At 36.7% G+C, this 22,923-nt stretch overlaps 1 protein-coding gene across 1 annotated transcript in view; it reads right to left on the bottom strand.

Annotated features, from left to right (window-relative positions):
* Positions 1-7,409: 7,409 nt before the first annotated feature.
* LOC109415929 (transmembrane protein 132E) overlaps positions 7,410-22,923 on the bottom strand; it is a 318,407-nt gene continuing 302,893 nt past the window's right edge. The window contains exon 14 of the mRNA XM_029867615.2: positions 7,410-22,413. Coding sequence (XP_029723475.2) covers positions 22,399-22,413 — 15 coding nt within the window. The 3' untranslated portion in view covers positions 7,410-22,398. The remainder of the gene's footprint in view (positions 22,414-22,923) is intronic.

Below are 22,923 nucleotides of genomic sequence, written 5' to 3'. Positions count from 1 at the left end.
GACGCAGCGATTATAAACATTAGGGAAAAGACAGCACTAGTAGACCACGCAGCAGGGAATGACCATGTATTCAAACTTGACGATGTGAAGATATTAGATAGGACACATAGACCATCAAATCTTCCCATTTTGGAAAGTTGTTATTGGGTTTCTTGTTGATGTTTAGACTATTGTGATAATTTGAGAATCCACTGAATCATCATTTCCCAGCGACATTTCACACTAATCAAACTGATTTTGTTTACCTGTTGTGCATCCGACGCCCCTGTGATGTACTCAACGGAACTTGTGTATGCCAGCCACTGTGAAGTCGTGTGCGAAATTCGACTGTGATGATAATGAATTTCGGCCGAGTCTAAATGGATGCAAATGTCGCAATACATCAAAAACACGCCACACACGGTGAACAAACGCTCAGACACAGACAACCTGCACATAGTCTACGCTGCTTTACTCCACACGATAAAAAACATATAGACGACGAAAATGAAAAATCAAAACAGAACGAATGTAAACACAACACAAGCAATCACCCGAACACACTAAGAACCGAACACATAACACACGAAGTTTAAAATCATCAACCGTCATTTTGAAAACGTAGACATACAGTAGCGAAAGAGGTCCGAATCCCGATCTCTAGTGATTTAAGTTACGGTTTTCCGGATGAAAACGGACGGGAAAGTAAGTAAAACTTAACAAAAATACGTTAAAAAGACTGATAGTTAATTATTTGTAGTTAGAATATCGATTGACGGTTGAAAGATTGAAAAATGTACATGACGAAAATACGACCAAAAACTCGGTAATGTGTTAATTGTTTGTAAAGTGTCTTGTAAAACGAAACTAATTGTAATGTTCCGAATAAATAACGATTCCTTGAAAAAGATCCGATACGGATCGAAACGTCGGAGTAAGAAAACATTAGGGTTTTTTTTGATCTCACAATCGAACTGAAAAGCCAAGAAATTCTCCAAAGAATACACCAAGAACAGTCGTAACCCAAGTAACAAAATTAATTTTATAATGCTTTTGAAGTATTCTTCAACACCTGTTCTTTAAAACCATGCATAAACCAAATTGCTCTGCAACACGACATCAACTCAACCATAAACCCGCCATAAGACCAAAGAGACCCATCCTAAGATGCTCTTGGAGAGTTGTTTTTAAATTTCTCTTAAAACTTATTGTACTTCCCAAGTTGTCCTCAAGGCGAATTGCTCCCTCCTTGTAGAATTCTGCAAGTACACGATAAAACGATAATAAATTTGTCAGTGTTGTTGCTGATGCACCTCTTATGTCGACAGAAAAGTTTGATGAAATAAATTGAAAAAAAAAACACAATGAAAATGACACATTATTGTAATTGGGATTGATTTATTACACAAATTGGAAATATTTCCGTGGTGTAACAAGGATGCCAAATGCCAAGCAAAATTCATCGTATATATGTTGCAAGATACTTCCAAAAATTGCAACGCGCTTCTATGCTAACCTGAGAGCCTGTAAAGCCCCCTAAAAACCTCCGAAACTAGACGTGTGCGCTGCTTTGCCGCGGCGTAGTTGCCGACGTTTTTTCCACGCCACCACTGCCAGTCAAATTCACCCGGTACCCGTTGTTCATATCTTTCCACGCAGCCAATCAAAATTTCCCAAGCCAATGAGAAAACGACATAGATTTTTTTTTTCTCTCGCCAGTACTTTACGAACCACCTGATTAGACCTGATAGCAATAACAGTGGTAATTTTTCAAGAGTTTGCATTTTTCTCTTGTATTTTTTATTGTATTTTTCTTGTGATATTTCTTGATTTTTTTGAGAACTTGTTTATGACAGTTTACGTATAACATTCTTGGAGGATTTTTGTTCTTATTCTTGATGACATCTATACCCTCAGCAGATTTCCGATTAGCCTGATGGTTGAGGCTTGGAATCACCTATCCGAGAACGGGCAACTAGATTCCCGATCCTCTACAATATTCAATGTATTATTCCAGGATATTTTAATGAATTCCTAAAGATAGATTCCATTTGGATAATTTTCCACGGATTCTTTCAGAAACTTTTTCATGATTTTCCTTAGAAATTCCTCCCTCTAGAGGAACCTCCAAGAATATCATCAAGATTTTTCCTAGGAAACCATTCCATGCTTAAGAAATTTCACCATGGAATATTTCAGAAATTTCTCCAGGGATTCTTTCACAAAACCATCCACGGATTCCAGACATTCTTACAGCGGTTTTTTTTTACATAAATTTATAAAGGGATTTTTTCAAAAATCTTCAAATATTCATTCATAAATATTTTTTAGCGACGTCTTCAGATAATTCACCAGCGATTCGTTAAGAAATATCTTCCAAGCTCCATTTAGAGATTCTTCCAGAGAATTTATGAAAAAATTCAGAGATTACTCCATTAATTTCCCAAAGAATTTCAATTGAGAAACTTCTATGGATTCTTTCTATGCTCTATTGATAAGAAGTCTATAGAATGCGTCACGCAAAATTTGACTATTTTCAACCCGCCGTCCCCCTAAAGCGTGAGGTAATTCATAGACGTAACCTTTTTAGAAATATCTCCAGGAATTCCATCAAAAAGTTATCGAAGATTTCTTTCAGGAATTCATCGGTTCCATCAAAAATGCTTTCAGGAATTCTTTAATAAATTTATCCAAGCAGGTATTCCTCCAGAGATTCCTGTAGAAATTCATAAAAACATTCCATTAAAAGTTTCTCCGTTTATGCCTTCATGTATTTTCTCGAAAAAATTTCCCGGGTGTATTCCAAAGATGCCTTTAGGATTTAGGAACTAATGGTACTCTTCGATATAACGTACTAACAAATTTTCTCTTCGTGCATTATATCGAAGTGTACGTTATATCGAAGCAGAGAAAAAGTTATATTGTTGTGTTAATGAATTCGACCTGAAATTAATTCCAAATAATGATTTCGGTGAAATTCACAAAACCAATAACGAAAAACATGAGTTTTCACGAAAAAGTCATTTTGTTTTTTGTGCTTCGATATAACGTACATTTTGCTTCAATATAACGTATACTAAAGGGCGAACACGATGAAATTGCCACACAGAAAATATTGTATAACTTTTGATTGCGTTCGTCAAAATAGCTAATTTTATGACGATGAATAGTATATTATGTGTAGCTAATACCATAAAATTTTCATTAAAATCGGTTGAGTAGTGGCGCATATATTGTCGATATCATAAAATGAGATTTAAGAAAACTTGTACACTCATTTCAAAAAATTACTTAGGCTATAACTTTTTTGTTACCTCATCAAAACGTTTGAAAATTTCACTCGATATTCTTAACATAGTATCAATTAAGTGGTAAAAATTTGATCGAAATCGGTTCAGTACTTTTTCCAGTAAATATCCAAAGCTCAAATCGCTTCAAGGTAAATTTTAGGTACTTTTTGACCATTTTTAGTTCCGCGTGCACTATTTTGACTGTAGAACTGGTAACACTGTCCCGATTTTTATAAAACTTTGACAGTGTAAAATTGTTGTGTTAAACTGTTTACAGTGAAAATTTCAGCCATTTTTGTTAAGTACTTTCAAAGTAAGAGCAGTTTGAATTTCACTATACCAAAAACCACATCTGCTTATTGTGACATAGTGCTACATATATGGCTATAACTTTTTAACGGTATGATGAAATTGAATGAAATTCTGACAAACTACTTCTACATACATACTTTACGTACAAAAAAATTTTCATTGAAATCGGTTCAGTATTTTTGTCGCCAGCGTTGAAACGGCAAAAAAGTGATGTTTTCCAAAATGTTTGTTTGTACTAGATTCTCAAATGGCAATTTCCTTGTTTCAACGATATCTTCGTTATTACTCAACCGATTTTAATGAACATTTTATGGTATTAGCTATACATAATATACTATTCACGGTAAATAAATTAGCTATTTTGGCGAACGCACTCAAAAGTTATACAATATTTTCTGTGTGGCAATTTCATCGTGTTCGCCCTTTAATTGTTTCCCAATTTGCGCTATTTTTGGGTAACAATGCTAATGCTGCAACAAAACATTGGTTTCGTAGTTTATCTGAAGGTTATTACTAGAAAAATGACATTTTTCAGCAAAATGCATGTTATTTCGAGGGTACGTTATATCGAAGATTGCCTGTACTAGAAAAAAAAAAACCTTTAGAAATTTGTCATCAGATTTTTCTATTATACTTTAAAGAAGTTTGAATGCTTTTCTAGACATTTTTCCATAATTTCCTTAAAAAAAACTTTCACGACTTCCTCCGGGTACTCTTTCAGAAAATCCATGAATTTTGGTAAGGGATTCCTCCAAGAATTCCACAATTTTTTTTTTAATATCTCCAGAGATTTCTAGAGAAATTAGACAGGAGATATATTTAAAAAAAAACCTTTAAGGATTCTTTCAGAAGTTCCTCCATGAAATCTTTCTGAAACTTTATCAGGATTCCCTCCTGAAATATTTCCGAAGACTCCTTCAGGAGTTTTTTTTCCATGAATTTCAGTACGGAATTTAAGAGCTTTTCAAAATCTCTTGAGCGATTCTTCCAGACTTTTCTCTAAGGGCTTCTCCAGGAAACTCTTGGTAAATTGTCAGGGGTAATTGAAGAAATTTCTAGAAGAGGTTTCTTTGTGATACTGCCCCTGCGGTCCATTTAGAAATATCTCCTGGAATTCCTTCAGACATTCCTCTAGGAACTCTTTCAGATATTTTTTCCCGGATTTTACAGAAGTACATACTTCATGAAATTACTAATACTGAAGAAAATTTCAATAATTCTGAAGGGATTTCTAAAACTTTTGCTGGAGATAATTCTGGAGATTCCAAGATTTTTTATGGTAAATTTTCTGAAGAGTTTCCCAACAAAATCTTCTGGATGAAAACTGGAAACGCCGTGAGGGATTTCTGGAAAAAATCCAGAAAGTTCCCGGGAAAATTAAATGGTATTCCAAAGGCTCCTGGAGGTATCTTTGAAGGAATTCCTTCTGAAATCATGAAAAAGGTTCCTACAACAGTTCCACGGAATTCAGTAGGAATCTCTAAACAACTCCATGGTGTAGACTCTTTTTGCCTTTCTCATACACTAAGTGTACTGGAAAGGAGTGAACAAAAATAACTTTTTGATAGAAGGCCCGGAGGTTCGAGTCACATATACCAATCAACTCGACGAATTGAGGTGATCTGTGTATGTGTGTGTGTGTGTGTGTGTGTGTGTGTGTGTGTGTGTGTACAAAAAAACTCACATTACTTTTTGGTAGCAAACTTCAGCCGATTTTTATGACCGACGGTTCATATGACGCGAAATCCAGTTCCATTGTTTCCTATTGAAAATGCTTCGGATCGGTCCAGCCGTTTCGGAGTTATGGCCATTTAGGTATTCCGGACCAGTACCCCAGGAAACAATATTACAAACCCACACCGCGGCATTTTCGATAACCTGATAAACGGCAAGCAGGAAGTATTCGGAAGTGCACCGGTAGTATTCCGGAATCGGTTCCGGGTGTCCCGCCGGAAATTGCCAAATATATGTAAAAGCCAAATATATGTGAATTGTCTGAACCGTTAGGGAACCGGGTCCGGGTGTCCCGCCGAAAGTGGTCAAATGTAAAAGTGAACGAAACCCATGCATGTGACACATCAAATAACGGCTTTTCCGATAGCCTCAGACCATATCTGAACCGGTAGTGTTCCAGAACTGGTTCCGGGTGTCCCACGGGAAAAGGCCAAATCTAAAAGTTAACCAAAACCATGCATGCAACATATAAAATAGCGGCTTTTTCGATAATCTGATGAACAGTGAGCAAGAAAATACAGTATCGGACAATAAAAATGCGCCAAAGCCGTTTTCCCATACAAACTAGTCAACTTTGGATTGCCATATCTCAGTTATGTCTTAACCGATTGTTTTCATTTTTCTGTGACGAACTACAAAACATTTCAATTTTCGAAAACTATTGAAAAAGTTCAGTGATAACTATTGACACAAAAGTTACAGATAGGTTGAATTTTGACAATAAAAATGCACCAAGACAAAAAATTGTGTAGCCTAAAATGCTGAAGTCAAATCACTATAGTGTCTTCAGCAAATTTATTGGTCATTACACAAGAAACATATTTGCCGAGGACACCATAGTGATTTGACTCCAGCATTTTTTGCTACATCATGTTTTATCTTGGTGCATTTTTATTGTCAAAATTCAACCTATCTGTAACTTTTGTATCAATAGTTATCACTGAACTTTTTCAATAGTTTTTGAAAATTGAAATGTTTTGTAGTTCGTCACAAAATAATGAAAACAATCGGTTGAGACATAACTAAGATATGGCAATCCAAAGTTGACTAGTTTGTATGGGAAAACGGCTTTGGTGCATTTTTATTGTCCGATACTGTACATAGTCCCAGACCACATTAGAAACTACCAGTAGTGTTCCGGAAGCGGTTCCGAGTATCCCACCGGAAATGGCCAAAGTTAAATGTAAACCAAACCCATACATGCGGCACATCAAATAGCAGCGTTTTTGATAATCTAATGGCGGTAAGTAAGAAAATAGTCTCAGACGTTTTTCGGGACAACCGGTAGTGTCTCGGAACCTGCTCAGGGTGTCCCACAAGAAGTGGTCAAATGTAAAAGTTAAACAAACCCATCCATGCGATACATCAAATCGCGACTTTTTATGTAACCTGATGAACGTTAAGCAATGAAATAATCCATTAACATATTTGGGACAATCGGTAGTGTCGTGAAATCGGTTCCAGGTGTCCCACCGGAAGAGGTCATGATCAAACGTTTTCAATAGTCAAACTAATGGCAGTATGATTGAACCCGAGTTGGGTTAAGGTTGCAACTGTGATCTGATCTAGTTTCTGCCAAGGAATCAGCAACCTAAACGACATTATTCACCATCTCCGCAAAACAGAAATATCTTGACATTATCTGCTATAGCTATAGAGCTATAAAATACTGAAATGTGAAACGCGTTTACGTTCAGAGACATCAGGCTGTAATAAAATCTGTTGAGGAAGTTATAATTAATCCTTGAGGAATCTTTGAAGAAGTCTGTGATAAAGTCTGTGAACTAGAAAGCATTTTTGGCAAGAGGAATTGCTGCTTATATGTACATATATTTAAAAATCTGAAGGAATAATTCTACCAATCAGAAGATACATTTCCTAAGAAGCCTATGTCTGTATAGGTAAAAGCTGTGGTGGAAAAGCTTAAAAATTTTGAATAAATTTTCATGAAGTTTTTTTTTCAAGTTTCTTGAGAGGGAGAATCTTTGGTGATACTGCTGAACAAGATTGGCTCTCATCGGTTGATACATATCTGACCATATTAAAGCCGGGTTTTCTTTGCCATCTATTCTGTCCACAAGAAAACAAACGGTGTAAGCACTTCTTGTTTATTTTTTTTACAGTTACAAATAATTTCCCGTTTATTTGTTTATACTTCATATATAATCATTTAAATAATTTATTTAAATAATAATAATGATCATAATATTGTTTATGCAGGCGGCGATACTGTCACATGTCGCTCAGTTTCGTTCGACTTCAGGGTTTTTTTCTTCTTTTGTCCCAATTAACGTACCTTTCAACATTGATGTCCTTAATATTCATTTTTTTAGTATTTTTTCCCACTGTTGCTGAATGATCAACGAATGTTTTGCTTTTTCTTCTGCTCGTGTTCCATTATTATCCATGGATTTTTTTTTTTCTAGATATTTGCATTGTTGATTTTTTTTTTACATGTAGCCAATCGTTACGCCAAAGTGCGCGTTAAGCGCCCTGCATTCTAAACTGGGCTGTGGATAACACTTTGTTACTTGCCTCCTAGCACTGGGACTCTTGGTTCTAACGCATCGGTATATGGTGAATTACCGTTTGTTTTGTGTGTTGTGTATTTTTTACTTTCTGTTCTGTTTCGACACTGTGTTCCATTCTTTTTTTTTGCGGTGGTAACTGTATCTATTTAAACTCTCACAATTAACATCTACCTCCTGATCTGAGAGGGATCCACCACTCTGGAGAAGACGGTTAAGAACATATGAAAAGTAACGGAAAAAGTTTTAACAGGTTACAATGAGTATTCACAACTTGTTTGGAAATCTGGAAGTATCGGAGTTGAAATCGGTGAAATCGGAAGATTAGGGGGAACAAACAAAAACAGTTGAACAGTGAATAAAAATCAGTTTGTTATAAATAGTCAACAACAGAAATGATAAACCATCACACTAACGGGATATTTGGAAGGGGGAGGTGAAATCGAGAATAATTACAACTGAGGTTTGTGTACCGGGATCTCAGATTTGACGCTCTTTTAAATGATACACTTACCATTCCTTTCAATTGTGTTTCTTGTTTTTTTTATATACTTTCGCTTATTTGCAGCATTTTTCAGGATATTGAAGCGTTTTCGTTTATGTTACTTGTTCTTGCATTGTTAATTGTGTTTGTGTGAGGTTATGGCAGCTGATGGAAGTACATGGCAACTTAACCTTCGATCTTAAGTAACGTTCGAAACTAAATTGAAATCATAAACTTGTTTGAAATTTATGTTTTTGTTAACACGAAACAAGCTTGTAATCCGACGCAGGTCAAGCAATCCAACAGTTGGTTTGTGTTGTTTGACAGTTAATCAATAAAGTGATCGATCTTATCGATCAACTGTCAAATGGCATAAGCCAGGTGTGTTTGACCGTTTCATCCCTACCAAAAAGTGACAGCTAAACGATAAGATTTTATCGTTTTTGTGTCAAACAAAAGTGAAGAAAAAAGAAAACGAAATTGAATGAAATTTCTTCGGAAATCATCATAATCTTTACAAAGCAAGAACACATTTGATAACAACTGAGAAGATGGCCAGTACGTGAACTATTTAGCGGTCGGGTGAGTGATTATTTTGCGCATGTATATAGTTTACACCGGGGTTTTGCCGCCTGAGCGCGTACAACAGCAATATATGCATTTGTTTGACTGAGTGTTATATTTAATTGTGTTTTGTATTGATTCGGTTCCATGAATTTTATCCATAATCTCAAGCAGTTTTTTTTTGTTTCAGCGATTCTTTATATATGTAGAGGTTTCATTAAGTGTATGCATAATGTAACGGTTGTTTGTATTCTGATTCACTCATCGACTTCGCAGCGGACTTGGTATTGTTGTAATTCGACTAATGTTTCCGCGACCATTCGCGAAACGAGTTGCTAGCCTACTGTGGTGTGAGACACGCGCCTCCCCTGCTCTTTCAGGTCTATTCTAAAACACTGCTGGTGCGTGTGTTTGTGTGAGTGAGTAAACATTCATGCGCGCTGTCAAACTGTCTGTTTTGACTGTCAATCTAGACGCGATTCTATGGCCGGCGCGTGGCGGATGCTTGGATTAGTGAATTCTTTCCGGCGCTCTCTGTGATTGTGTATAAATATTTCTAGAAATCTTATCTTCGCAACGTTTATATCAAATACAAAATATTTGCATTTTTATTTTTTGTTTATATTATTTGCTTTAATTTGTCTATAAACTGATGGTTTACCTCATTTTTGTCGATTTGTTGTATTACTTGTTCGTTAATTTGGTATTTTTTTTATCAGCGGGTTACGTGTATAATCAAGCTCATTTATAAACAATATACATTTATCTGGTCGTTTGTTTTGGTTGTTGTGTTTGTTTTTGCTATACTGGAAGAGTGCAACGTGAAGAAATTCAAATTTTACGAGAGAAGCCATCACGATGATAGTTGCTTTCTGGCAGGGATCTAACAATCTGACGTCTGGCAAGTGTCGTTTGACGGTTGATCGAAAATATAGATGATCGAATGTCAAACGAGACATTCCAGAAGGCAGATCGATCATTCCCTACAAGAAACTGAACAAGATTGCAGCGTACATTGGCACTCGTAGAATCATCGACATATTTTCAATCTCATCCAACTATGTACGAGCGCTAATGGCTGCCACAACCAAGCTCAGTTTTCGACAGGGATCAAACGAACTGACGTTTGACTGCTGTCATTTTCCCAGTCGATCGATTTTTCGTTCAACTGTCAAACGACTCCAGTGACAGCTCAGATTGGGAACTCAACGTGATGGCCATCAAATCTCGTAAAATGTTGAATTCCTCTCGTCAATTGGAATACGCAGGCGTGAGGAATATTAGCTTTACGTTTGGATTTAGATAGAGGAGAAAATTTAGATACAATACGAAGGGGGAAGAAAGCGATGACAAAAAACAGCAGCGGCGACAGGCAATAGTGGATTATAGATTTATCGATAGTTTGTTGCTCAATAGCTATTATGCTTGAATGATTTGTCTCAGCGAAGCTGTTTACGTATGGTTCCATTTTTTTTTCAAAGTGATTTAAAACGATGATGCTGAATAAAACTAAAAAAAAAGGTTTTTTTTTTCAAAATAATCATCTTTGAAAGAATTTTATTCAATGAATCAACCGAATCGAAGAAGACTTTCCCTGAAGCTAAACTATGGATACTCTCTGGGATCTGTTACTATAGCAAATTGGACGAGCTCAATCCCGAAGCGTTGAACAACTGAGACGGTGATCTATCTGATTGTGGTACACAGTTTTTGCCCCTATGCGGCTCCAATAAGCATCAATTATCTCAAATACCTCAAAACGCTGATCAGTCAGATGGCTAATTCCTCTAAATGGCATTTTCGTACGATCGAAAGCTGTTCTAGGAATATCAGTTAAGCACGACTTTCGGTCGCTCGGCGAGGCTATCGAATGACAAAAAATAAACCAACTGATATGTTCCTCTTCTAGAGCCACCATGGTAAAAACAAAATTCTTCCAATATTTCGGATGTCTCAGAATTCTGATGAGTCAGAGGACCTGAGCTATCGAGAGGATTATTCATTGCATCGAAAGTAATCCTTGGCATGTCAGATGAGTACAATTTTCTGCCGTTGGGCGATGACACTGAACTTCAAAAATATCGAACTTACATACTCCTCTTTGGAGCCACCATAGTACCACATTAATTCCAATACATTCAATTTTTCCCCAAGGCGGTTCAATATCGAATGTCTTCCTCTTCAGTTCGGCTTCCTGCTGCTTTAACATGTTTTAGACTACACCATTGTAACACGGTATGAGCGGTTTAGGTGATACAAGGTCAATATCATGTTACTGGAACGTGATGTTACCATAAATTTTTGACTCCTCCTATGTCACCGTCTTGAACTTGATATTCTACAGCATGATAACATGATAAATATGCACGAAATTGCTGCTTCAATGTAGCTTGTGTGACAGCCCCTAGGGATTTTAAAATCAATGTCATTCGAAATGTGTTCGATGATTATTTTTCCCTCAGGATAAAACAAGTTCAGTTGTTTCTGCGTGCAAATTGTTTCAACTGTTAACAAAAAATACGACTATATTTTCCACAGAAAGCCCCTCCAGAATTTTCTTCGAGTGTTCGCCCCAAATTCCCCACAGTGTTATTCCAGGAATCCTTCCGAAAGATCTTTCTATTCAAATCTCTTCCAGAGTTTTTTCCCGAATCACTGAGTGTTCCTCCGGGAATTCTACAGAAAGTTGCAGATCTTCCCAGGAATTCTTCCAACAGTTTCCACAGAAACTTTCCCAGTAATTTTAGCTGGTGTTATGGCTAAAGTTCATCCAGTTTTCCAGGTGATCCCTCTCAAGGACTTACTCTAAACGTATTTTTTAGAAATAACTTTAAATTTTGCCTATGTTTTCATCAAAAAGCATTCCACAAATTGCATCAGGAATTCCTCCAAGGAGACTTCCAACAAATTCTCTAGATTTATCCAGTCTACAATGATTCCTTTAGGCATTTCTTCAATTTTAGAAAAAAAAATCTTCCAAGAGTCCTGCATAAGTTCTGTCAAGCACTTTTCCAAGATTGTTTACAAGAAATTCTGCGGAAATGCTCATATCAATTTCTCAGCGGAACTTCACGGCATTTTTTCTTGTAGATTCTCCAAAGGTTCTTTTGGAAATATCCTCCAGGATTTTTCTCAAATAGCAGCAGAAACTACCCTTGTATTCCCACTACGATTTCCTCAAAGGCTTCATCCAATAATACTTCCACAGATGACCCCAGGACAGGAACTCCGGCAAGAAGATAGTAAATACTCTCTGCCCAAGAAAGAGAAGGAAATTTCTTTTACGAAAAGGCCTTTGCAGCTGTGCGTATAGGGGTTTTTAGCGATAACACAGTACGTCGAAAATTTCAAACTTAAGAGGAGTATTTAAGTTTGAAATTTTCGACGAAATTTGGAGCCACCATAGTATAAAACTTCTCCCCGTGTATCCTATCATCATCATTTTTGCTTCCTGCCACACTAAGCAATGCTATGCTAATTTCAGACGACATAATTGTGACACAGGCGGTTATTGACAGTTAAAATTTCAGTAGTTCATCCGGAAGTTCTGCAAGAAGTTGCTCTACTCGATTTTGTAAAGTTTTCTACTGTTTTGCACATGTTCCTCCAAAAATTGCTGTGAAGATTCTTCTTGAATTTTAACTGGAATAATTCAAAGCGTTGTTCTAGGAATTCTTCCAAAAGATCTCTCTTGTCGAATTACTCCCACATATTTCTTTCAGAATTTCCCGGTGCATTTCCGGGAAGTCATCAAGAAATTGCAGCGTTTTCTTAGGAATTCTTCCAGGAGCTGTCCCAAAAGCTCTCCAAGTCCCAGTCTGAAGTTAGTCCACGATTTGTTTTCAGGAATGTTTCTCTACTACTTACTGCAAGTTTTCTTTTATAAATGCGGACAAATATACCACTAAAATTTTTTTCAAGAAGTTTTCCCAAAAATTCCATCAGGAATTCCTCAAAGGATCATTCTAGCAAATCTTCTAAATATTCCCCAATAAATTACTTCGAGAGTTTATCTGCGGATCCCTCAAACCTCCAGAGATTCCTCTAGGCATTTCTCCAAAAATTTCAGAATAAATTCCATCAAGGAGTTCTTCATAAAATCTTTCAAGTATTCCAAAAATCCGAAAAAAAATCCATGGAATTCTCCGAGAGTGCTCGTAACAGTTTCTCTGTGGATTTTCCTATTGCTTTTTTTTATAGTTTCTGCATAAATACTTCCAAAGTCTCTGTAGAAATTTACTCTAGGAAACTCTTCAAGGACTCTTACAGGAATTTATTTACATCCTCTACAATTCACTCCAGAAATTCCTCAAAGGGTTACTCCAAGACATTCTTCAGAGATTGTTCCAGAATAGGAATTTCTTCGACGACTTTGACTTCTTCAAGGTCTTTCTATACAAATTTCGTCATTGGTTTATCAGCACATCCTTACAAGGGCTGTTCCAGGAATACCTCTACGCAAATTTCTCTTCATGCGAGAAATACGTTGCTCGAGAAATATTCCACCGTGAAATCCTAATGGATAATTTTTGGAAGAATCCATTATAAAATGGTTGAGAATTCCTAGAAACAGCAATTGTCTGAGCACCAAAAATTGTTGAAATGGGTCTTAGAGTGAATTTCTGGAGGGGTTCATGCAGAAGCTCCTGAAAAAATCCTGGGTCGAATGGCTGTAGACATTTTTGGCAAAATCTTCAGTAAAACTTCTAAAAAAACCTTGAAGGAATTGTATGCCCAGAAAAAACTTCTAATCGATTCCCTTAAAGAGCTTTCCGAGAAAATCCTTATATATTGGAGCAATACAAGGGGAAATTCCTAGGTTATAGCCTGGAGGAATTCCTGAAAGAATTTCTGGAATAAAAAAAAAAGTTACATGTGGCATTTTCTATAGAAATCAATAGAGAGGATCTGAGTTATTTCTAGAGAAATATTCGTAAGGATTTCTAAAAGAATACTTAAGAGTTCCTGAAACGATCCTTGAAGGAATTCCTAAAAGAATTTGTAGAATTTTTTTTAATCGTTTTTGAGGAATTTCTCGACAGGAATTCTCAAAGGAATCTTGGGTAAATTGCTAAACAAATTCTAGGAGTTATTTCTGAAGGATTTCGTTAAGAAATTCTTTAAGATAATCCTAATGGAGTTCTGAAAAAATCCTTGGAGATATTCATTTGGGAATCTTTAGGACAACTTCTAAAAGTTATGAGAATTTCCGAAAGAGAAATTCTTGAAGAAATACTCCAGAAGAAATCCTTCGAGGTATTCCTGAAGTTTTCCATGAACGAAATTTTGGAGCAATTTCTTCGACGAATTTCAAAAGAAACCCTTAGGACATTCCTGAAGGGGATTCTCAAGGGAAAAATCCCCGAGACATCCTTGAAAAATTCCTAGGAAAATCTTTGGAGGATCTTCTAGAGAATCCTTGAAAAAAGTCTTGACAAAATCCTAAGAGAATATCCTGAAGGAATCATTGAAGTAATCCATAGAGGAGCATTTGAAGGAATTCTTCTACAAATTTTGAGACAAAAATCTCAAAAGTATTATTGAAGGAATATTTGGAGAAATTCCTGTAAAAATACTTTTGATGGATTTCACAAATAATTCTTCAGGAATTTCTGGAAGAAATCTTTGTGGAATTTCTGAAGAAATCCTTGAAGATAAATATTTCTAGAAAAATTCTTGTTATTTCTTGGGGGTGAAACTTTGGGATATTTTTGGAAAAAAATCCTTGAAAAATTTCGGTAAATAGTTTTATAAGAATACCCTAATGTAATTCTAGGAAGTATTCTTTAAATAGTTTTTAGAAGAATTTCTGAAATTTCGATTGAAAATATCTCATACGAGCTCTGTCGATATCCTGGAGAAATCCTAAGAGTGATTTCTGAAGGAATCCTTGGAGGAGTTCCTGAAAGAATCTTTGAAGGAATTTATGGAAAAAACATCATAATTTTAAAGAAATTAGAGACGAATGCCCCTTCAGGGTAAAGTCTCTATAAACAAAAAAACCCGGATTGATCCACCTAGTGGTGATAGTGCCTTTCTCGTCGAATATGTACTCATGACGTTTCCGTTGACGTGAGCTGAAATGTTCCAGAATCATGAGAATACTTTACTTAGAATTTTATCAGAGCCATCATTGCATCATTGAATTGACTTTAAACTTATTGATGGCACATATTCCGACGTTATGTTCAACGTATAGGCAGAGCTGAAAAATATCAGACCTCTCAGTTGACAGCTTGACCTCCTTCACTATCACTAGAGGCCGATCAACATCAAGACGATACAACTTTTTCACAACACAGATACCTTAACGATTTTCGACAAATAATTTTCTACACACTTCTACACACGCTACATTTTATTATCATGCATGTAAAATTTGACAAAAACATGCAAGTAACTGAAATTTTTCATACTGATTCCCATTCAACTTTCAACCACATTACAGTGCGTGAGGGAGCAACCAGTCGCACAAAAATTTTATGCAGTCATTTTAGACGCGAAAGAGAATTGAAAAAGTTTGTTCGGAGTTATTACGATTAATTTTAAATTTTCCCATACAACGTTGACCCATCCTTCTGCATTATTACATCTCAGGAATCTGAAATGGTGTGATTGGATGAGATCGTCTTAGTTTTGTCAAGATATCTATCGCTTGCTTTAATTTTTCTCACTTTTGAATTCCGACGAAGCACCCAACGCTAGTTTTGGAATACTACCGGTAGTTTCTTATGTGGTCTGAGACTATTTGCTTGCTAACCGTTCATCAGGTTACCTAAGGAGCCGCGATTTAATGTGTTGCGTGCATGTGTTTGGTTCACTTAAATATTTGGCGGTGGAGCGGGCCTGGTTTGATGGTTAGAACACAAGACTATCATGCCAAGGGCCTGGGATCGAATCCCACTGCCGACATATTCACAATATGTAGGTTCTTCCTTCGGAAGGGAAGGGTCCCGAGATGAACTAGCTTCGAGTTAAAAATCTCGTTCATAAAGACAAAAAAAAATAATATTTGGTCTCTTCCGGAGGGAACACGGAACCGGTTCCGGAACACCACCGGTTGTCTCAAATATGGTCTAAAACTATTTTTTACTAATCATTCATCAAGTTATTGAAAAAGCCGCGACTTGATGTGTCGCGTGCCTGGGTTTGCTTCACTGTTATATTTGGCCACTTCCGGCGGGACCTCCGGAACCGGTTTTGGAGCACCGGTAGTTTCTTATATGATCTGAGACCATTTTCTTGCTAACCGTTCATCAGGTTATCGCAAAAGGCGCGATTTGACGTGTCGCTTGCATGGGTTTGTTTCATTTTTATATTTGTCCACTTCCGGCGGGACGCCCGGAACCGGTTCAGGAACACTACCGGTTCAGATATGATCTGAGACTATTTTCATGTTAACCGTTCATCAGGTTATCGAAAAAGCTGCGATTTGATGAGTCGCATGTATGGGTTTGGTTCACTTTTATATTTGGCCACTTCTGGTGGGACCACGGGTGGGACCTTCGGAACCGGTTCCGGAGCATTACCGGTTCAGATATGGTCTGAGACTATTTTCTTGCTTACCGTTCACCATATTATCGAAAATGCCGTGGTTTGATGTGTCGCATGCGTGGGTTTGTTGCATTTTCATATCTAGCCCCTATCTGGGGTACCGATCCGGAACGCCTAAATGGCCATAATTCCGGAACGGCTGGACCGATCCGAACCATTTTCAATACCAAACAATGGGACCAGATTCTGCGTCGAATGAACCGTCGGTCATTAATATCGGTTGAGATTTACTGCCGAAAAGTGACGTGAGTTCGTTTGTACACATACACACACACATACACACACACATACACACACACAGACATCACCTCAGTTCGTCGAGCTGAGTTGATTGGTATATGTGACTCGAATCTCCGGGCCTCCTATCAAAAAGTCATTTTTGGAGTGAACATATAGCCTTTCCAGTACACTTAGTGTACGAGAAAGGCAAAAAAATAAAGAAAATTCTAAAACCCTCGGAGCAATTCCTAAAGGAATCATTATATAAGTTTCTGAAGAAAATTTGGAGAAATTTCCGAAGAAACTCTTCAAGGCATCCTTGAAGACAATCCTGAAAGAATTCCGGAAAAAGTATTTCTTTGGGGAATCTGTAGAAGATCCGAGAAATTCAAAGTCGTCATTTTAGAGTTCTAGTTTCAGAATTCTTCGAGGAATTCCTAAAGGTGTGCTTGAATAAGTTTCTGAAAATATTCTTGGAGCCATTTCTAAAGGAATTCTTTACGGCATTTCTGAAGGAATTCTTCGAGGAATTTCTGAAGAATTCTTGAAGATAATCGTGAAGGAATTCTGAAACATTCTTGGAGGATTTCTTGAGGATTTTTTACATGAACTTCTAGAAGAATTCTTGAAATAATTCACAAATGAATGCTTAGAAGAACTCCTGGAGGAAACTTTAGATGATCTCCTAGAGAATCCTTGGAAAAAAATCGTGGAAGAATCTTTGCGGGTATTTCTGAAGGAATGCATGGAGAAACTTTGGAGGAAATTCTTCGACGAATTGCAAAAGAAATCCTTAAAGGTATTCCTCAAGGAATCAATGAGAAAATTCTTGAAAAATTCTTGAAGTACTTCCTAAAGAGACCTTTGGAGAAATTTTTGAGAAAAAATCTTCATTTAAGAGGAAATTCTAAAATCCGTGAAGGAATTCCGAACGGAGTTCTTGGATATGTTCTTAAGGAAGTCCTTAGAGGAATTTGGAATCTTTGGAATTCATGGACAAATCCTTTGAGGTATTCTTGAAGGAATCTTTGAGAGAATCCTTGAAAAATTGTTGAAAAATTTTCTGAAGGCACATTTGGAAAAATTTCTGGAAAATCTTCATTTCAAAAAAAATCCAAAATCCATGAAGGAATTCCGTAAGGAGTTCTTGGATAAGTTCCTAAAGAAATCCTTGGAGGAATTTTTGGAGAAATTCTTCAAAGAATTTCTTAAAAAGCTTTGCAAGTAATCCTGAAAAAACCTTCGGAATTCTTGGACAAATGGCTGAAGAAAATCTTAGAAATATTTCTGAAGGGATCCAAGGAGGATCTTTTGGAAGAAATTATTCGACAAATATCAAATTAAATCCTCAGATGTTTTGCTGGAGGAATCCAGGTAGGATTTCTCGGAAAATCTTTAGAGGTATTTCTAGCGAGTTCTTCGGGGAATTTCCGAATGAATTTTCGAAAAATTCTTTGGAATATTCTTCAAGCCTCTGGGAAAATCCATGATGGAATTTTCCAAAAGAATTCTTTTGGGGAAATGCTGGAGGAATTCTAAGAGGAATTTTCAAAGGAATCCTTTTCAAAAATTACTCGAACAATCTTGAAGAAATCCATGGCGATATTCTTGGAGGGGCTTCGTTAGGAATTCTTTGCAAATCTCCTTGAGGAATTTTTAGAGGATCTGCTAGAGAATCATTGGCTGAATTACTGCAGATTTTTTTTTTTTTTTGAAAAATTCCAGAAGGAATCCTAGGAGGCAGTTGCGAAGGAATCCGTGACGAAGCTTTAAAGAAAATTCTTAAATTTATCAATACAAAAACGATGTTCCTGAAAAAATCCATGAAGGAATTACTGAAACAATCCTTGGAGAAATTGTAAAAAAATGTAAGATATTCTAAGAAATCTTAGCAATTAACCTAGGATGAACTTCTTTTGACATACTGTAGAAATTCATGGAATGATTTCTTGAGGAATGTCTCGATGGTTTCCTTGAGAAATCTTTTGGATATATTTCTTGAGAATCCTTGGAAGAACTCCTGAATGATTTTTAGATAAATTCCTGAATTCCTTCCGAAGAAACGAATCCACGAAGAAACTTTTAAAGGAAATTCTTCAACAAATTACAAAAAGAAACCTTATCAATCCAAGAAGGAAATCTTGAAAAAATCTTTGGAAGAATTCCTTTCAAAAGTTTCTGAAAAAAAAACTTTGATGATTTCCCGAAGTATCCTTGTGCAATCCTTGAAGGAGCTCTTAGAGAAATCTTTTGAGAGGATCTTCTAGATAAGCCTTGGAAAAATATCTGAAGGATTCTTTTGAGAAATACCTGAAGGAATCTTTGAAGGAATATTCGAGGAATTTCCGAAGAAATCCATGGAGGGGCTCTTGGAGAAAATTCTTCGGAAATTAAAAAATATATCTTTAGATGTACTCTTGAAGGTATGTACCTATTCTACGACGAATTTTAAAAGAAATTTCTTATGGTATTCTTGGAAAAAACTTGTATGTTCTGAAGGAATTCCTGAAAGAATTCCTAAAAAAATATTATAAAATTCCTAGAACTCCTTGAGTAACATCTGGATAAATTCCTAGATTAGTTTTTGGACGACCACCTAAGAATCTGGATAAATTTCAGCAGGAGTATACGGAAGAATTCTTGAAAGAGCTTTTGGAAGAATTTTCCGAGGGAATCATAAAAGAATTCCAGTAAAAAGGTTTTTAACAATTCTCAGAGGAATATCCATAAGAACAACAATAAAATTGATTGAAAATATTTCCAAATGAACTTCTAAAACAATAACCCCTTAAGAACTTCTGAAAATAATTCGAGGGGTTACTGACTGTCGCATATTTCGAACGAAAATATCTTAAAAGATGATATTGAACTCCTCTTTTGGAGCCACCATAGAACAAAGTTTTGTGCATTTCCTATTTTTTTTTTCAAATGTTTTAAGGAGTTTCGTGTTATCGGATGCATGTCTGGTCAGTCAGCCTTACCGCCGCTAGGCGGCGCTATTCTCAAATATTTCGCACATAAATATTTCGAAGAATTGATTATTTTGAAGGTTGATTTCTTCAACAAATAACAAGGGACAAGGCCCTTCGAAAGGGTTATTCATGTCAGATTAGTACGACTTTCTGCCACAAGGAGATACCACTGAATGTCGCATATTTCAAACGTAAATACCTCAAAAGGTGGGCTTGAACTCCTCTTTGGAGCCACCATCAGTAGGTCGGTTCCAGAGGCTCGTTCTTCTCCATTTGGGAAGTTTGTGATACCATAGAATAACGTTTCTTTTATTATATCCAATTTTTCCGAATGTTTTTGCGAGTCTCTTGTTATTAGAGATGCCTAATATGTTCGCATTCCTCCACTAGGCGACGCTAGTCTGGAATATTTCGAACTCAAATATCTCGAAACGCTGATTTTTTGGAAGGTTGATTTCTTTATCATAGTTGCTGATCCAGTTGGAAGCTATCCGATGCATATACTATAAGTACGACATTCTGCCAGCAGATGTCTCGGTTTAATAAATCCCATAATGTTATTACCGCAAACGTGTACCACAATCATAAGCTCAACTCAGTTGAAAACATAGGAACTCAGTACTCGTCCAAAATCACTAAAATCTTCAATGACGCCTTGCTTTCCATAGAGCTTTGGGTATGATATTTGCATCCTTGCATCTTGAGAATTGATAATACAAAACAAAACAAAAAAGAGTGAACGAAACCCCATAACTCTGAACCTAAAAAAAAACGGAAATTTTGTACATACACGAAGGAAGTCAACCCTTCCCGAACATCAAAAGGTACATATGTTTTTTTACAACTATATTATACTTTTCCTTGCGTCGACATTTTGTATGTGTTTTTTTTTCTTATTCTGCGGCTAACAATGTGTGTCACACGATGAACACCAAGTTGTGTAGTGGTATTTTTCCTCAGCAGCCTGAACGATCCTGTTTTATTTTCTGCTTCTTCTCCATCTTCCTGACCTAAGCCTAACGAGTCCTTAACAAGCTAATTTTTGGTATCATTTTCCGTGTGTTGGGTGTTGGGTGAGTGAGTGAGTGAGGGTGCTTGCGTTCGAAGATTACTGGTCTAATATGGCAGATGGTTGCTTAGCTTAGGATCGAAATCTCTCTTTTCGAAATGAACAAAATGATGACACAGCGATTTAATTCTTTTTAGGGAAATCATATGATCACGCCCACCCATGATGCACTGGGAACACTATTTACACAAACCGCGTAAGTATTATGTAATAATATCTTTTATCAATCTGATGTGATATGGATCGTTTTTTTTTTCATGCTTTTTCACGTTTTAATGTAACACCAAGCAGATTCCCTCATTTTTTTGTAATAATTTCAATGCGTTAACAAACTCTCAGAAAAACAGTGTTGCCAATGGATGCAGAACTTGCCACAGGAATTAGTTGAATACATGGATATAAACCGCCTCGTTTGTGATCCTTTAAAGCTTTAATCATAATACATAGATAAGGTATGTGAGTTTACATTCTGTACACCGTACTCAACTTAGTTCGCCGACAGCTGAATTTTCCTTTAAATAGTTTTATATGTACCAGCTTTTCGGCTCTTAATTATCATTTGTTTACTGCTTACTTTCGCTCCTTAATTTGTTTAAACCAATGACTAGAATGTTAATTTGATTTACAGTTTCAGTTATAAATAAATTATAATACATTGCAGACTTTCTCCTACATTCAGTGTCCGACTGATCCGCGGGTAGACTTCTAAGCCATACTCTCGCAACGATGAACGGATGACAGAGCTGTCACTCTAGCGGCAGCGTTGCCTGTCCTACTGCTGGGAACATCCAAAGCTGGCTGGTTGATAGTAGGCTGCGTTTATGGGTGGATGATTCTGTGTGAGTGTGTACTTTGTACGCGTTTTGTATTGAAAGCTTCAACCGATACGAGTAGTTAAAGTGTGTGATAACGTGTGAATGTGGTTCATTTTGGTTCATTATCAAAAAACAGTTCACGCTAAATTTTGGGTGAAAAATCCGCGCTTTCAGCTTCAACTTTACAATTTACGATTAAGCCAAAGTTATTCTTTTGCATTCTTAAGTTTCAGTGAATTTTGTCTTACAATTACGCCACCAAACACGATCATACGAGTGAGTATTTCTTGTGTCTTCAGTTATTGTGTTCACTCACATACTCGCTTCTACCTTCCGCCTATACACATACATGGTTGTAATTCTCATTTGATGAATGGAAGTACGATTATTCTTCTTGTTTTTTCCCCTAAACCTACAAATCTCAACTAGACGCTTTGTTTGTTACATTTTTGCTTCTTCTCCTTTATTCAAATAGGGTTTTTCCGATATTCTGCGATCACTGCAAAGACGCTTGTTTCAAAACATTCCCGAAACACCGACCATAACTGCCGGCTCCGGTTTGTAATAGTAAAAGTAAACAGGAAAAGTTATGAGATCATTTTATAATACAGAACCACGTGGCTCCCACATAGGTTAACGAAATTAACTAACGGAGGAGGTAGAACGATAACGAAGCATGACGACGGTGGCGGCCCGCGGCGGCGATGACGATGACTTTAGGCGTACGACTCACTCAGGTGTTCGAAAAAATGCTCAAAGTTCGGATCGTTGATGCCGGGGATGCACGTCGGACTGCCGGCGGGCGAGATCGCCACGTTCCGGTACTGCTGCTGAAACGTAGATAGAATGTCGCGAATCTTTGCAATGATCTCCTGCACTCAGGCGTTCGATTCCTGGGGAAAAAAGGAGAAAAAAGAAGTGATGAATGTAGCGTTGAGATATGCGCAATGGTAAAAGAAAATCTGGTGGAAAACGCTGAAATAATATATGGAATCTTTAATTGTAATGGCTCGGCAGTCTTATTAAAGAATTAAGCGAACTACAATGTTCTCGCTCCGACGTTTCGGTCCTGGTTTGGGACCTTCTTCAGGGATCTATAATGTAAATTCAAACACCTTTATGTTTGTAAAATTGTTTTATGTGTAACTTTATATGTCAAATACGAGTCCAATTATTGTCCTTATTGTAATAAATTATAGATCCCTGAAGAAGGTCCCAAACCGGGACCGAAACGTCAGAGCGAGAACATTGTAGTTTGCTTAATTCTTTAATAAGACTACCGAGCCATTACAATTAAAGATCCCAGGTGACATCCAGTCGAAAATACCGCCCAAATAATATATGGAAGATTTTCAGTTGATACTAACAACGATAAAAATTTACTATATCGATTGAGCCATAAA

This window comes from Aedes albopictus, chromosome 1, assembly GCF_035046485.1.
Source record: "Aedes albopictus strain Foshan chromosome 1, AalbF5, whole genome shotgun sequence".
NCBI classification, from domain to species: Eukaryota; Metazoa; Arthropoda; class Insecta; order Diptera; family Culicidae; genus Aedes; species Aedes albopictus.
This window is presented reverse-complemented; position numbering and strand designations above follow the sequence as displayed.